The 17,516-nt window shown below is 43.7% G+C and overlaps 1 protein-coding gene across 2 annotated transcripts in view; it reads right to left on the minus strand.

The window, feature by feature from the left end:
- ANOS1 (anosmin 1) overlaps positions 1-17,516 on the minus strand; it is a 154,390-nt gene that overhangs the window by 53,329 nt on the left and 83,545 nt on the right. The window contains exon 3 of one of the 2 annotated variants that reach the window (XM_037013427.2): positions 5,533-5,595. The exons of the other annotated variant lie outside the window; for it this stretch is intronic. Coding sequence (XP_036869322.2) covers positions 5,533-5,595 — 63 coding nt within the window. The remainder of the gene's footprint in view (positions 1-5,532; positions 5,596-17,516) is intronic. 2 annotated transcript variants of the gene reach the window in all.

The raw sequence follows: 17,516 nt of genomic DNA on the forward strand, positions 1-17,516 counted from the left end.
GATCCAGCCTGAAAACCCGTTCAGGTCATCCTGGGAACTGGCTGGCATCAGCAGAAGCATGAGTCTCTCCACCTCTGCACAAGGCTGGGCTCATCCCCAGTTTCTTATCCCAGCAATCTTGGCTTTTCCCCCAAGGTATCTCCAACCTCACCTTCCTTACCATGAGTCATTTCCCCCGGCACGTAAATGTAGTGAAGTCTTCCCGAGTCAAAGCACGCCTGAAGCGCTCCCTCAAAACGAAAGCACCTGACCACAGCAACTTGTGTCTAATGCTCCCACAAAGGCAGTCTCAGAGGAGGCCCCTGAATTTAAAGAAAGAGCCGCTGCATCTAGCCTCTGTGTCCTCCCTGACCTTTTAGTCTGCAGCCCGGAGTTGTTTGGATTGACTACTATTTCCCAAGGCACCCTCAGACGTGCACTCCCAGCTGCCTCCTAACCCGTATTCAGGGGGCTCTTTTCACTTCGTGGCTTACAGACCCATCACAGAATTCAGGAGTGCTGAGAGACCCTGCCTTTCTCCCTCATAATAAAAACGGCTAATATCTGTTTGATGCGTCCTAGGTTCACACTCGGGTAAGTGCCTTACATGCATCTTTTATTTTTCACTTAAATTTGATGTTTTGGTCATCTCCATGCTATCCCCGCCTCAGGTGTCTACTTGTCTAGTCCCTCTTTTCAGACAAGATAAGTCTTTAAATCATTTGGAATCATCTCCAGGCTCAGCTTCTGGTAAGCTTTCGAAACTCATCGATTCCCCTCCAACGGAGTATCATATAATTCTCAATTCTCATACACACTCCCAAGTGTCATGTAAAAAAAAGAAATCAATGAAAATTGAACATCCCTATTTTAAAAAGAAAAGCAAAAGATAAGATGTACATTCCACAGAGAACATGTTCCACGTAGCCAATAAATTACTGAACAACCCTAAAAGGTCGTTTGGGATTCTTCATGCTCTCATTTTCCAGGACTGTAAAATTTGTCATAATAAAGATAATTTCTTTTAAGATGACAGCTAAATCTCATAGCAACTATAGAAACTCATAAACATCCCTGAAATGTTTTGATTCCACCACTCCTCGTACCCCTAAGTCAGAAAGAAAATTTGGACAAAATCTGTAGTTCACACCACTGTCCAAGGATCACAGCCCAGACAGGTAAACACCACTTTCATGTATCATGAAAATATAAAAGGTAAGGTTTCATTTGTAAAGGTAAAAGCTTTTTATTTATAGTAATAAAAACATTTTGGGGAAATGTGTGGTGACCAGTCACTGCACACTCAAACTGTCTTCTCCCACCTGCAGTCTCAGCCAACTACCCAAGGACACCAGGAAGACAGACACAGTCAGGGAAAACATGCACCGATCCCACCCTGACACGCCCAATGCACCTGTCGGGGCCCTATCTTCTCATAAAGGCTCTTGTCCTATGATACAGAGGGGTGGACTTGCTCCTAGGGCACATCTCAGTAAGGCTGACGACGGCTCTCCGTCTCAGCATCAGCGATCCACCTTGACAGCGAACATTCTTACAGGTGCAACTGCACCGCTTCCTTCTCGCAAAGCCTTTCCCATCACCTGTGCTTCCTCCCACCTCCCCGGCCTCTCTGAGTCCACTCGCTGCTCTGTGGCTTCTGGGAATCCTTCCTTACACAGGTGTGAGCCAGGGTGCATAACCACGCAGCCCTTCTCCTTCCACAACTTATCCATGGGTACTGGGTGAATCTCGGATACATGGCCTTCGAGACCATCTGTCACTGAGGATGCTTGTATTTTCAGCCTAGGTGTCTCGCCTCAAGGCCAGACCCATCCCATGTGGGCGCTCACGTCACATCTCAAACGCAGCAGGCTCTACGGTGGACTTCTCACCTATCCTTCTTCCTTTCTTTCCCCAGAGACTCTGTGCCTGTCACACCTTCCCCACCCCAGTGTCACATCCGTGTCATCCCAACTCCCTTCCCTGGCCGTCCCTGACAAACCTGCATCGTCATGCATTCCTTACTCCCCATTCCGCACATCCGACTTGCCGTCAAATTCTGTGAGCGAATTATTTTATGACTGAGATTGCAAAGAATAGTGCTTTCAGTACAGAAATGGGTGCTGGTCATGCAGATTAAGAAGTAGCAACAGTCTAAATGGTGAGGTGGGTTTTGTGATATATTTATGACTGTCATTCTTAGAGTAGGAGTTGGAAAACTTTTTCTGCAAAACAGTTTCAGCTTCATGGATATGTGATCCATTACAACTACTGACGTCGGCCGTTGTAATACAAAAGCAGCGAATATGCAAACGAACTGGGGTGGCTGCGTTCCAATAAAACTTTACTTAGAAGACACGTAAAGCTCAAACTATCTTGCAAATTAACACACTGTGTCACACACCATCTGACCATCTGAGCTGTTTCTGTTGTAGAAGAATGAAATCTAGAGTCCCTCAGGGTCCCCCCTTCTACAAAGGGGGAACTTAAGGTCATGACAGTATGGACTTTGTGCCCATTCTTAGTGACAGGTTTACTGGGAGGGTCAATATGATAAGTGAGAGGATGCACAGGCCCAGGCCTGTACTGCGTCAGTCCCAGTGAGTGACAAACCTTACAAACGGTGAACAGGTATCAATTTTTCAGGATTCAGTCTATTTCAACATAATAGTCAGACATTTCCTGCACAATAGGATAGAAACAAAAAACACAGACATAAAAACAGTCAGAGGAACTGAAATTGAACATCAAGACTTGAGCTATTTGACCACTGGGTTGAGGTCTCTCCACAAAGTTCCCCACGTTCACCAGCCTCTGTTTCTCCCACCTTTCAAGTGTCAATTAACCTTTCCTGCCAGAGCAGATCACGACTGGTACACAGAGTCCCATTTTAATAAACCAGATGTGGTTCAGAGGACCTCAGAGTTCCTTCAGGGAGAATGCCAATGACAGAAGGCTGCCATCACATTTGCAATTACCAGGGAGAGAGATTTCAAATGACCTTGAATTACATCTAACCTCTCAGCCACCAGACCTAACAATATTCACCCAGAGGCACAGATTTTAAGGGATAGTGTGCTTATCAAGCCGACAGCATGGCATAATCTTGTTCCTTAAGATTGTCGAGCAGCACATTTTAGTTCATATGGACGCAAGGTTTGTGTACAGAACACAGTACAATGTACAAGTAGGACTGTACCTTACAGAATGTGGAAGACCAGGCCTTGACTCATCAGTGTGTTTTTTATTTCTGGTGACCACTCTGCTCGAAGTCTCAAGGGCCTGGCTGCCTTCTTTCATTTGTTTTCTGTAGTAGGCACACCCTAGAGTGAGCCCCAGGGAGGCAGGGCCTGCCCTGGTGTCATCGCCTCCCCCTGGGTTACTTGTTACTTGCTTCTAACCAACAGAATGTAGCAAAGGTGAAGGGATGTCCCTCCTGAGATTATTAGCTATTTAAGACTCAGGCTCAGCAGACTGTAGACCAAGATTCTCCTGCTGCCCTTGATGACTTAGAGCCACGTGTGACCTGCCTGTAAAGGGGCCACATGTCCAGGAACTGCAAGGAACTTCCTGGAGCTGAGACAGGCCTCCAGGCAACAGCCATGGAGAAAACAGGACCTTGGGCCCACAACTGCAAGGAAACAGATGCTGGCAACAACTGGAAGGAGCTTAGAAGCAGATTCTTCCCCCAGTCAAGCCCCCAGATGAGAATGCACCCCAGCCAACAGCTTGATCGCTGCCTTGTGAGACCCTAAAGCAGAGAACGAGGCAGGTCAGCCGTGTGCACACCCCTGACCCACACAAAGCATGAGACAATCAGCGGGTGTTGTTTTAAGCCACTAAGGGTGGACTGCTTTCTTATGCAGCAATAGATAATGAACAATACCTTATATTTCATGCCAGGTAAGCATATGTTTTTTGAAAAGTTTGGATTGGATCCCTGCAAAAAGCCAGAATGGATATGTCAGCTCCACAAAGGAGGGCAGAAACCACAATTTATACTCTGCTCTGTCATCCCCAACATCTAGAAAAGGCCTGGCACAAAAAGACATATGAAGGCTCTTCTAGTTGACTTAAGGCTAAATCATTAGCTTAGCCACAAGTGGCCGTAGCAGAGCAGTTAGCCAAATGACTTTGCATATCTGCCAGTCCTACATATTATTCAAGGCATGTTAACCCTCACAATTACAAAATGCTTCCAAAGACTTCATGCATGGTAATCACCAGGCCTGAAGTGCTTCTGACAACAGACATCATTCCTTAGGAGTTTGCAGATCACCAATATTCCAGCCAGTCACCAAATGCTGGGTAAGAACTTTCAGAATGGAATAAAAGAGATTAGGAATTGATCACACTCCTAACTGAGAAACATTTCCATGCCCCTTTTCTAAATCGATATTAGCACTTTTCTAAAGTCACACTGTAACACTAACATTCACGTGTAACTGTCCTAGAGAAGTCCAGCCACAGCAGCCTTTGACAGAGAGAGAGGTGGGAGTCAGGGGTCTTTTTCCCTGCAGTGTTGGCTGTGGGAAAAGCCATTTACCCACATGAGCTCTGACTTCCAGGTCCTCCCGACCCTGTGGACTTACTGTGAGCCTGGCTTGTCTCCAGGCTTACTGGGAGGGTCAAATGGTGTCCTTACTGGAGGTGTTTCATGCAGCTACCCCGATTCCACAGTGATATTCTTGAACGGAATTCGTGTGCCCCCTGCCATGACAGCCAGGTGAGAAGGTCCACTCCTGCAAGTGGCCAACACCTGTGCAGGCTATGTGTGTCTGCAGTACCACGGAGAGTTGCCATCAGCCCGCAGCTCCACTGAGGCCCCACGACACCATCGCTCCAAAGCAACAGGACGTGTGTTCTGGGCCACCCCAACCACGCCCAGCGGAGCTCCTCTGATTGGGGACCTTCCAATTCTTCTTACGCCAAGAGGCCCCCATGCAGCCAGCCTGGCCCTTCGGCCTCCTGGCGACAGTTTGCAGACCCCAGGCAGGGCCGGCACACAGATCCCCGGTTTGCGCCAGAGGAGACCGTCCAGGCAAACCCTCTGTGCCCGTTTCCAGCATGACGGCTGACTTCAGACAGGGATCAGCAGGACAATAATGCTCTTTATCATCTAAAGCGTGCGGCGAGGACGATGCTTCCTGCACAGTTAAAGTGGGAAAGCCTTCTGCCCCGCACAGGCAGAGCACAAAGGTGAACGATGAGGTGAAAATCCCAGCATCATGCTGAGAATCACCCATCCAAGAGCCAGGAGGCACGGTGCCCAGATGCCAACAGCCGGTACCTTTAAAGCTTCTAGCTGTCCAAGCATCGGTAATACGTTTTGTTTTCTGTCTGAATCACCAGTAAGAGAAGCAGTAGGTGGCTAGTTTTTCATTAGACTCAAGAATTTTTCCACACACACACGTACACACACACGTCCCTTAGTAAACTGAAGCCCCCGGGCTGCAGAGGGGTCTGGTGCTTGTTTGCAAGGACCCCGCTGGGCGCTGCCGGGGGGGAGGCCGTGTGCGGAGGGCCCGTGGCTGAGCCCCGGCGCCGTCTTACCTCACAGAAGTGCTGGCACTGGTGCTCCCGCAGCCTCCAGGATTCCTTGCAGGGCTCCAGGCACTGGGAGAGAGGAACGGTGAGAATTAGTAGGCACACCCAGGTAGGAAGCAGGCTCGCAGGAGAAGGACGCGGGGCCGCTACTCACTGGAAAGGCCGCGGTCCTCACTGGGTTAGGCGGTCAGCTCACCTGTGGGTCAGGTTACCTGAGAATAACGTGGGCCTAAGAAGAGAATCGTTGCAGAGAGGGACTGAACCCAACTGAAATGGGAAGCTGGACATGTGGAGAAGCAGGGATACTCGCCACCAGGCAGCCTGCTAGGGTGGGCCATATTTGTTAGGAAGAAACACCTTTGAAAGGTTCTTGTGATGGATGACATTTTTTTCTCATAGACTTTAATATTAACTTGCTTTCAAATTGGCAATATTTGGCTACAATCTATTTATTATGAGAATATTAGATTTTATATGCTCTAAATTTTAATTCTCTTAAATTGGCAACATTGGGTTATATTTTGTATTATCTCCTTTATGCATATACACATGCACACCTGTGTGTGTGTACAGATACACATTATTGTTAGCTCAGTGCAACTGGCAGCATTAACACCCATGCGGTTTAATTGCTCTTTTAAATACATTGAATAAACCTGAACATTACATTCTGACATGATAGCATCAGAACAGAATTTGAACACATATATGTGTGGGTGTGTGTAATTATCACCACATATATTTTAGTAAATCAAACATAATAGCGAAGCAGCATTGTTCAGTAACAATAATACTAATATCGTTGATTAAACAAAGTATATATACATATATAGTATATAGATTAATTTATATAGTACTATATATAGAATTACAATATATCAAATAGAGTATTATACATAATATACATGTGTAACATATAGCAATAAATAAGAGAGAATAGCCAGGCCTCACGGTTGAAATTAAAATGTTACATTCATGTTAATGGAGATTTGATTCTCCAAACTATATTTTAAGGCAACTTTTAATCAGTGAAAATGAATAGTCATGTATAGTCCAATGACAGTCATCTAAATATAGGTACAACCCTGGCTCCCACAGCTCATAATAAGTTGGCCCATATGAATTTTATTTCATTACTGATAAATTTTCCAATTAGGATAAAAATGCCTAGTTACCTTTCAGACACGTACAATGTGGAATTCATTATAAACACCAGTATTATTTTTCACTCTGCTTTCTAGCAACCTCCTGTTCTGAAACAGAGCTTCATGACTCTATGGTGACTCTATGGTGAAACTTAATTTTCAGTTATCCATTGTGAAGTTTTTCAACTGAAAAATACGTCTGAAAACAGACCACTGCCCGTGTATCAGCAGTCAGTCCCTTACAGCCATGCTACTCAGATGGCAATCGGTGACTGACTGCTGGTATGGACACCCCCTTGGGCTCTATCAGAAATGCAGGCCCATGGCTGCCCCTAGACCTACCGTCAGAATGCCTGGGATCCAGGCCCAGGAGTCTCTTTTAACCAGTTGCCCTGGAGATTCTGATGCTTACTAAACTTTAAACAGAACTGCCTTCTTCTGGGAAACGTATTGCCATCCACACATGTACAAACTCATCACACGGTACACCTCACACCTACACAATGACATACACGTCGACTACATCTCAGTAAAGCTCAGGAAGAAAAGAACTGCTATAGAATTTCAGGGAAACAAAGAGTTTGTAGTATCTCTCTCGTTTTCATGTGTGTTTCATTAAGAACCAACCTATTTCTTACAAGCATTTTTTAGATTTTATAGTCTCCAATTTTGCATATGAACGATTCACTTTGAGACATTTTAATTAAAAAAACTAGAGAGCTCTTCACTGACACTGTCCCAAGACCTCTGTGAGTCTGTGCCAGGCTTACTAGTGCTCACCTCTCCTTCCCTTCGCCCGAGCATGTTCGAAAACAAATGCTGTTTTTCAGGAATACAAGAACTCTAAAAGAGTAACATTTTTCTCATAGCAATGAACTAGTTTATAAACTCGTCAGCCTCATGTACTTCATGACTTCCTTAACGAGTCAGTTTTGTTTCCTAATGTTGTATCTAATGCCTGATCCTCAGCGCTCTCCTGGTTTAAGACACTGGCTCCAAGCCAAAAAGTTTAGTGGTCGTTAAATAAGAATGCAGAGACCCAATTCCTTCTCAAGACCATTAGAACTGAATGGCACTCTGCCATGAACCTGGAGATGCTGTCCGTTGGACAAGTGTCCTGCAACATCGCAAGACCCCCCCACCCCCAAGGTATCTGAGGATTTTTCATGGACACACGTTCAGCTACTTACGAGTTAAGTCTTTGTCATTTCATCCAGGAACAAACATTTATACCATATAAAAACTGCTTGATGCCAATGGGCTAATAACAGTACCTCAAAATAATTATGCAATTCTTGCTTTCTGTCACTGCTGAACATGCAAATCATAAAAACATGCTACTGCATATGTATACAGTTGCTTTTTTACATCCACAGACAGCAGTGTACCAAACAGTCCCAGTCCTCTGAGAGCTCTACAATTCTAGATAGACCCATTCCTGACAGACTGTGGGACAAACACCTTACACAAAACAAGTATCAGTTACAAAAACGGGCATGCTTCTGAGATGCTAACAGAAGCCATACATAACACTTGTCTTCTTGTGAATCCAGAATCTGTCTGCCAAGTCCATCCTCCGCATATGCAGTTCATCTCAAGTTCTTTTTTAATTGAATGTTTGCCTCATTTCCAATAACTAGTAATCAGCAGTGTCTGAAGATACATCTCAAAATGTAATTACTGGCAGTCAACATTTTCTTTTAATAATCCTCTGTGAAAACTGCCTGACAAGAAAAGGCTAGAGTTGACGTTTGAAAAACTCTCTGTAGGATAAATTTGCCAAAGCTCTATTTCTTTATAGTGCTCTTTGCCAGGCAAAGTGATTTCAACAAAAGCCAAGCAGAAAAAAATATTAAAGCCATTTATCTCATACTTCAAACAAGAAGAAACAGGTCCTGTTTCTCCAAGCATGCTTTTAAAAAGTTTGCCAAAAGAGGGTACCCCCAAATCACACTTTCGTAGGAAAAGGGAATATGAGTTATCAGTTACAAGCAGACAATTGATACGCTCATATTTTAGTCTCTGCTTCAGGCTTTCCAATTTTAAGGGGATGAACTGTTTGAAATAATCTCCACCTAGGCTACTGCTCCAAACATAATGAAGAAAACTTCAAAGTTCAGAGAAACTTACAAAAAAAAGATTGATGGAACTAATGACATTGATTATCCTTTGGAGTGTAGATACCAATTATTTTTCACTTAATCTGGAAAGAGGTATTTGCAATATCACTTGCTTCAATGATACATCTGTGTTAAACTTATATTTCAAAATGCACAGTAATATAAACGTGTTCGCGTAATGCTCTACTACAACGTACGATGCATAAACGCTGAGACTGACATTGACCTCAATATTCTCAGCATAGAGTAGCAGTCCAATGAGCACGTGTTGAATAAATTCACTGGTAAGTTCAAATGTTTTTGTAACCAGGACCTAGGGTTGGCACACTCAAATATTTCCACGGACCAAGGAAATACTGAATGAGTCGAGGGAGAGTAAACGACGAACAGCAGAAGCGATGCAAGAATGGTAAGCAGGCAGGGGCGCCGCCAGCGTCCAGAGAACAACTGCTCTTCGCTGCCTTCTAGTTCCGGTCCATGACTGCCTGGTTACTCCCACCAGACACAGCAGTGCTATGTACGGATTTCATGTAAACCTTTCCAACTTGTCAATACATTGCACAACACTGTCCGGGTCTTTTTATTGCAATTTACTTACAGCGCAATATACTAGGTAAATCATTTCTTTCTTTTTATTTTAGTATCATTAATCTACAGTTACATGAAGAACATAATGTTTACTAGGCTCCCCCCTTCACCAAGTCCCCCCAACATCCCCATTCACAGTCACTGTCCATCAACATAGTAAGATGCTGTAAAATCACTACTTGTCTTCTCTGTGTTGCGCAGCCCTCCCTGTGCCCCCCCCACTATACCTGCTAATCGTAAGGCCCCCTTTCTTTTTTTCCCACCCTTATCCCTCCCTTCCCACCCGTCCTCCCCAGTCCCTTTCCCTTTGGTAACTATTAGTCCAATCTTGGGTTCTGTGCTTCTGCTGCTGTTTTCTTCCTTCAGTTTTCTTTTGTTCTTATACTCCACAGATGAGTGAACTCATTTGGTACTTGTCTTTCTCCACCTGGCTTATTTCCCTGAGCATAATACCCTCTAGCTCCATCCATGTTGTTGCAAATGGTAGGATCTGTTTTTTCCTTAGGGCTGAGTAATATTCCATTGTGTATATGTACCACATCTTCTTTATCCATTCATCTACTGATGGACATTTAGGTTGCTTCCATATCTTGGCTATTGTAAACAGTGCAGTGATAAACATAGGGGTGCATCTGTCTTTTTCAAACTGGAGTGCTGCATTCTTGGGGTAAATTCCTAGAAGTGGAATTCCTGGGTCAAATGGTATTTCTACTTTGAGCATTCTAAGGAACCTCCATACCGCTTTCCACAACGGTTGAACTAATCTTCATTCCCAACTAGGTAAATAATTTTTATTGCTCCTAGAAAGTGGCTCTGAAATGGAAGTGATTTTTTCCCTCCCAGGGGACATCTGACAGTGTCTGCAGACGATTCTGTTTGTTACAACTGACGGAAGAGGTACTGGCTTCAGTAGGTAGAGGCCAGAAAGGCTACTTCAACATCCTACGAGTACACAGGATGCCTCCCCAAGTGATAAAAAAAAATTATCTGCCTCTAAATGTGAACAGTACTGAGGTTGAGAATTTTTTAACAAAATACAACAGAAAAGCAATGGATTAGCCATAATAACAGTTGATCCTGAGAAACACCTTCCCCAGGATAAAGAGTTAAGGCTAACTCAGAACTGTCTCCTCTAATCACATAACAATTGTTTTGGCCCTATTTAGCCTTCTAAAAACAGGGTTTTGATTATGTGAGTCCTCTGATAAGATTAGTCAATAATTATCAGGTTCAGCCCAAAGTATATGGTTTTACACTCAAAATATCTGGTCAACCAGTAAATCCTGCCTATCCACCTTCTTCAACCTCAAATCAGTTTCATTCAGTGAAGCTGGTCTCTTCTGTTCCCCACACACAAGATCCCTTCTACTTCCCCTTGTTGCTCTATTTCTTCCTTAAAGAGAAACTATTCTGTTTTCCAGTCAAATCAATAGCAGCTTCAAAGCATCTATCTATTTGTGACTGCTGTTCTCACACACTATACACTGACTTTCCCTCTCTGTAAACATGTAACATTTATAATAGTTTCCCCCAAGAATTCTCCCATTTTATTTTTGACTAATTTGTGGGATCTATAAATGGTACTGAAGTCACACTATCTCCAATTGACTATAAACTCCTCTTAGGAAGGGACTATGTCTACTAAGCCTTTGATAATCTTTCACAGGGCATATGGGACTGAGCCTGCAAATGAGAGAACAGGTTAGATGCTTAACAACCCTTGGGCACCGCGGTAGCGCACCTGGCTCAGCACGGAGGCGTGGAAAGCCTTGGTCTGTGCCCCGTCTCTGCCTCGTGATTAATGTACAACTGAGAAGATCACCTAGGCTATTTAGCCTTAATTTGCTAATTCAAATATAGAAAGCATACAATCACCCATAGTAACTTATTAAAATGCTACTGAAAGAGTTCCAGACCCTTTACAGATTTATGGGTCCCTTTAAAAATTATTTGTCCAATGGACCCTCCTAACAACACATCTTAGGAGGTGTGTAAAGTTAGGTACTTTTATTCTCACATTTTAGAGAGAGATCAGTCAGGAAACTACAGTTTGAGGAAGCTGAGGAAAGAAAGCAATTGACTATGGTTGAGACAGCAGGAATTAGAATGTGGACCCATGTACTGGCACACTCGAAGAGACCTTATTTCCATTGTAAAGCGCTGACCTATTGTTATCTCCACATGCTACAATGGCTTAGTGAGATAACATATATGGAAGGGATTTGGAAACTGGAAAGTGCTTTGCGAATCTATGCGATTACTAAATTATGATGATCCCAAAGAGGTTTCAGTTCAGAATGGCCTAGGTGCTAGGAATTCCAAGGAATTTATGAAATCACAAGCCCTAAGACTATTTCATATCACAAAGGGATCCAATTCTTATGAGCTGAAGTACTGACCAAGAGAGAAATTACTGATATCGACTTGGTAATATCTGGTAACATCTGGACAGTTTAGCACAAAATTTCAGACCTTACATTTGACTAAACACTTCCATAAAAGTACAGCAAAGGAAATTACATTACCTACATAGCAATCACAACAAATTCTGAAGCAAAGAAGGCTCCTATACAGTTGAAATTTTACATTTGCTCACTACTCTAGGAAATAGAAGCTGTAATTATATTACACTAAATAAATAGAACCCATGTTAAAACAAAGCAACCAGCCCTTCCACACAATCTCAACCTGTTGAAACTACCACGTGGTACATCAACAAATATGGATAAATATTTCCTGTGTGCAAAGTACTTCCAGTCACCGAGGTTGAGAAAAGTGTGACAATGATTCATTCTCCCTTGAGGTAGTATATGGTCTCCATGGGACGAAAAGCATGTCAGTCAGTCTAACGCAATGAAGCATAAGGTAAGTGGCAGAAAAACGTGCCATAAGAAACTAAAGAGGTGATAATGTATTTCCATATGGAATTATTGGAGAGGATTTCACAGATTGGAGCACTCATGACCTTGGGATGACCTACCTTGGGATGGGTAGGACTTGCCCATAAATATATTCTAGTAGGTCGCAAAATGTGGCAGGGCAAGGGAGCAGCATGACATTTCATAGCCAAAGGGGGTAGAAGATGTAGGAAAATACAGGGCTAGAAAGATGGCCCTTGGAATTCCATGAGGAGACCCTGATACTCAAAGAACGGAGAATTCTTTGCCCTGATTTGTGCTGAGATGACTTGAGTGTTGGAATAGATGGATTAGAAAGGTGGGAGATTTCAGCAAATGCAGTTAGAGTAAAAGTTTTTACAATGTCTTCCAAAGCTTCCCTTTACCATTTCCAGAGTCAGTACACCCTCTGGATGACAGAGGATGCTAGGAGAAAGGAAAAGGAATGCAAATGCGAGAGAAACGTGAGGTGCAAGTTCACAGACATGCCTGCTGGTTTGCTCTGAAAGAAGTTGTCCAGTGACTGTACAGGAAAGATGGCCAGTGAGCTATCGGCAATTGTGGATATGGAGCTCTGGAGAAAGGATAAAGCAAATGATGAGCATTTGCAAGTTCCTCTTTTCTTCCCCTCTACATCATCATCCATACATTCATTCATTCCTTTCATAAACATCTGGTGAATTTATTACCACCCACCAAGCCATGGATCTGCTAAATCTATGAACTGCCCACAAAACCTGCCTTCAAGTTCTTTAGTTTAGAAAGGTAAAAAAGGCACGTTCATTTATAAGCCAAAGTCCAGGATATACGTCAAAAGGAAGTTCGGCAGAAAGAGACCCTTGAACAATGCAGAGTTTAGGGCAGTGACCCCCCACAGTTAAAATCCACATATAACCTCTGACTCCCCCAAAAACCTAACTATTAATAGCCTACTGTTGACTGGAATCCTTACAGACAACATAAACTAGTCAGAGAACCATGTATACATATTTTGTATGTTCTCTGTATTTATACTGTATTCTTACCATAAAGTAAGCTAGAGAAAATGGTTTTTTTTTTTCCAAATTGTTACAAATCTCCGAAAGAAATTCCCAGTGTATTGAAGAAAAAAAAATCACACATGCAATTCAAATCCATGTTGTTCAAGTGAAGCACACATAAAATATGAAGACGGTGGGGTGAAGGATTTGGGGAGGTGCACAATGAGCAGCAGGACTTCAACAGTGAGATCTCCCAGGTCAGCAAAATGTTCTCCCTGCCTCTGTTTTGGGTTTATGCATGAAGAGACATGCACATGAGACGTGGAACATGCCGGGAGGCAGAAAGAAAGGATCAAGTGGAGGGGGTCCCATGGAGGAGAGGGGGGAAACAGGAAATCATCGATGGACCAAAGTCCCAGGGAAAGTGGCCGGGGTGCCAGCGCAGTACCACAGAACTCCACAGAGCAAGGAATCTTTGATGCCATTGGTCCCCACCGTCCACCTGCCAGATTTGAGAACTAAAACATGTGCATAGAGGCAATGCCTGGGCAGCAGGGCTGAGGTCCAGGGCTGCACCCGTGACTGCACTCAGGCCATTCAATCTCACTGTCTGGCGTAGAGGACGTAAGGATTTGGATGAAGAGAGACACGGTAGTGCTCATGAGCAGCACAGCTGACCCACTTGGTTTTCCAAGACAGTGAGAAAATGGCGATGAGCCTCAGTATGTCCCTGTAGGTGCAGTTCTGATGTTGGAGCTTGCATGGGCCTGAGTGTTGGGTAACACAGGGGAGGGGCTCAGAAACAGACGATCTAGCTGAGGGGAGAGGAAGAACATGGATCCTTGCCGTCATACCGGCCTAGAGGACAGTCCCTCTTCTTCCACTTGCTAAATATGTTCTCCCTACTCAAGTTTTATCATGAACCATAGTTTTCTGATACATAAAAGAGTGGAATACTATCTGCCCAAGAGGAATCCTTTGAAGTATTATATTGGCAACCTTTTAAAGTACGTACACATAGTAGGTGCTCGGTGAACCGTGTTCCCGTCCATTTCCAGAGGACCAATGTGTAGAATGTTAGTTCTTTCGTGTTTCCCTGACATCTAATGTGTTTTTCTCTTAATTGAAGAAGAAAAAAAATTTTATTTTAATCCCAGTCTCTTAAGCATGTTCCAATAATTGCTTGAAAAGTGTTGAAAATTCTGCCAAAATGCCAACAGCTACGGTTCTTGTGTGTGGCCAGAAGATAGAATGAGAACTGAATGTCTAAGGCTAGGGCACCATGCATTTTCTGGGACATATGCTCTGCTTTTACAAAACTATTTATTGCTGAATAGGAAAGGTTAAATAAAGGTGTACATTTTTGTCTGGATTCTTGCCTGAATGTAACAAATAAGCGCTGGATTCCACAAAAGAAATCTGACTTTTCATTTCACACAGGCATATATTTATAGCATGTCATAATGCCATCTAGGAAAGTTTCCAAAGTCCATTTCACTTCTGTTTTCTGAATTAATGGCAGGCAAGTTTCTCTGGGAAACCATAGATCTGATTTTTAGATGGAAGTAGAGGTTTTTTTCCAATGTATTTCCTGAAATATGTGCACCCTACTGCCTTTAGAAGTATTCATGGACTCCCTCCAGCTCTATTGGTATAGAAATTGTTGCAATCCTGTGTGTTGAAAGGTGAACCGCGCCTTGCCAAAATAATGAAACCTTTTGGCAGACATCCCATACAAGTACAGCTGAACAGCCATCAGAGCCCTAAACCACAGCATGCCAACCCAGAACAATGATGTTGTCCCTTAGACACTTGGTATCACAAATCAACTCTCTCTGAAACATCCGAAGGATAATTACCCACCCACCACGATGCTTATCTACAAATCAGAGCCTCATTTTATCACAACCGGTTTTCACCCTGAAGGGAAGGCTGACATCAAGACCCCAGTTTCAGGGACAGTGTTTAGTAACAAACAACACGAAAATGGAAAAGAGAAATGAATCAAGGTAGTTCTTATTGGAAACGGTACACTCATTGCAATTCTTTCTCACCTAAACTACCAGCACGGGTGTCGCTAAGGTACCGTGAGATGGGTATGTCATGGAATTCTGCTGCCTGGAAGGCTAAGCATGCTTTCTGAGTACCCAGACGGTCCCCCTGGTCTTCCGTTACGGCACATCAGCAGACCAGGGAAGTTTCAAGTTAACATCCGCATGGTTATTTTCAAGGTAAAGCGACAGTAACTACCAAGGAAGGGGCACCTTTAGGTGGAGAACTGGCAGGTGGCATCTTCATTTGTGAGAAAGGTCACACCTCCCAGCACGGGAAAACTCACATCGTGTGCCCCTGATGCTGCACTGGGAATAACACAGCAGCATCACCCAGGCAGGTTCCCGCCCCAAAGATAGAACCTAAACTGAACTGTGAGGAAATACCAAACAAATCCAGCATGAGACACCTTCTACAAGGCTGCAAAAACCCCTCGTGTTAACACATGTCAGGAAGGACGAAGAAAGGCTCAGGAATGCTTCTGGACTGACGGGGACGGAAGACAAAGGGACAATCACGTGCAAAGCATGATGACAGACCAGGTCCTGCATCCAGTGAAGCAACGCTAGGACATCATGTGCACAGCCGGTGAAATGAAACGTAGACTGTGTATGAAAAGGTATTATGACGTCAAAGTAAATTCCCCTGCCTTCGATAACTCTCAGGTAGTTGTGTACGGGATGCATGCTGAATCACTTAGCCGGGAAGACTTAGGAAGACTGTGACTCACTGCAAAATGGTTGGGATAAAATAACAATTGTACGTGCATATGTATCATTTTTTTCTAGATATGTGTACAGAAATGCGAGGAAGCAGACATGGCACACACAGACAAAAGCTAACGATTGGTAAATCTAGAAACCAGATTTGGCGCACTATCTGCTTTTGTAAATAAAACCTGTAGGAACACAGCCACGCCCATCCATACATGGAATCTCTGAGGTTCCTTTTGTGTGACAACAGTGGAACTGAGTAGCTGTGACAGTGTTTATGTGCCAAAAAGCCAAAGGATACTTGTCTTGTCTTTAACAGAAAGCGTGCTCTACCCTGATTTAGATGAAAGGTACGTGAAAGTTCTCTGAATTATTCTCGTAACATTTCTGACTTTTTGTAAATCATTAGGAATTCAAAATAAATACATAATCTTAAAATTAAGCACTTCAGACCTCAAATCAAAAATCTCCTCACTAGGAATCATTAAAAAATGTTATTGTTGACATATATCTATGGGCAAAAGATGATATAAAAAATAATGAAGCGGTTGCCAAGGGGCTGGCAGGAAGAAATGGAGACTTAGAACCTAGTGCTTCACTCTGAAATCAACCCCACTCCGACTGGTGGCTGGCCATCCCCCCAAACTGCTCAACAGGAGTCTTTCAGGTTTTGTAAAGGTGGTTCTCACAGGTTCCATGAACAGGGGCTTAACGACAGTCCGGGGGGGACCGAGCAATGCCAGCCATCCTGGAAGTCTCAGGTAATTCCACCGTGGTTGTGTCATGACCTCAATCATCCTGACTCTGTCTTGGCTTCTCATTATCAAACACAGGAAACGAGTTCAGCCAACCCTGTGGTCCAATTCGCCTCTGAAAATGTCCCTCCCTCCTTTGTACTCAATACACCCTTCTTACAACATCAAAGCAGAATGCTCCTCACTATGAAAATAGGAAATGAGTGTAAGCTACTCGTTTTGCAGTGGCCACCCCGCCATGACATGCCCTGAATAATGATTAGCTTTCTGCAGTGTGGGCTCCTCCTGCCTAAATTCATACATCATATTCTGAAATCAGGAGAACCCACATTTTTTCCCCCATCCAGGGAGGGAAAACGGATGTTTGTGTGTGGCCAAGGCAGGGAAGTAAAGGAGGGGTATGTGCCCTTTCCTGAAAAGAGGAAGTTTACCACCTTAACACGAACATTTTCTTAAAGCCACGCAAGGACTGACTCTCAGAGGGAAGTGCGGCCAAGCAGCACCTGAGCCCCATCCCGGGACTTGATGGTAACACAGCCTTTGCTCTGGGGAAATAAAACATTACACTGAATCAGAGTGCTCACAGACTCAACAATGGCCTGAAAATACTATGTCTGTGTGCCATTTCAAACCCAGAAAATGTAAATACACACACCTCTGGCACCACCACCACCAGCACTTTTTTATTATCGTTTGACTTAGGCATCTATGTCCTTTGGCAGACGATCCAATCAACCACT

Source organism: Manis javanica, chromosome X (genome assembly GCF_040802235.1).
Source record: "Manis javanica isolate MJ-LG chromosome X, MJ_LKY, whole genome shotgun sequence".
NCBI classification, from domain to species: domain Eukaryota; kingdom Metazoa; phylum Chordata; class Mammalia; order Pholidota; family Manidae; genus Manis; species Manis javanica.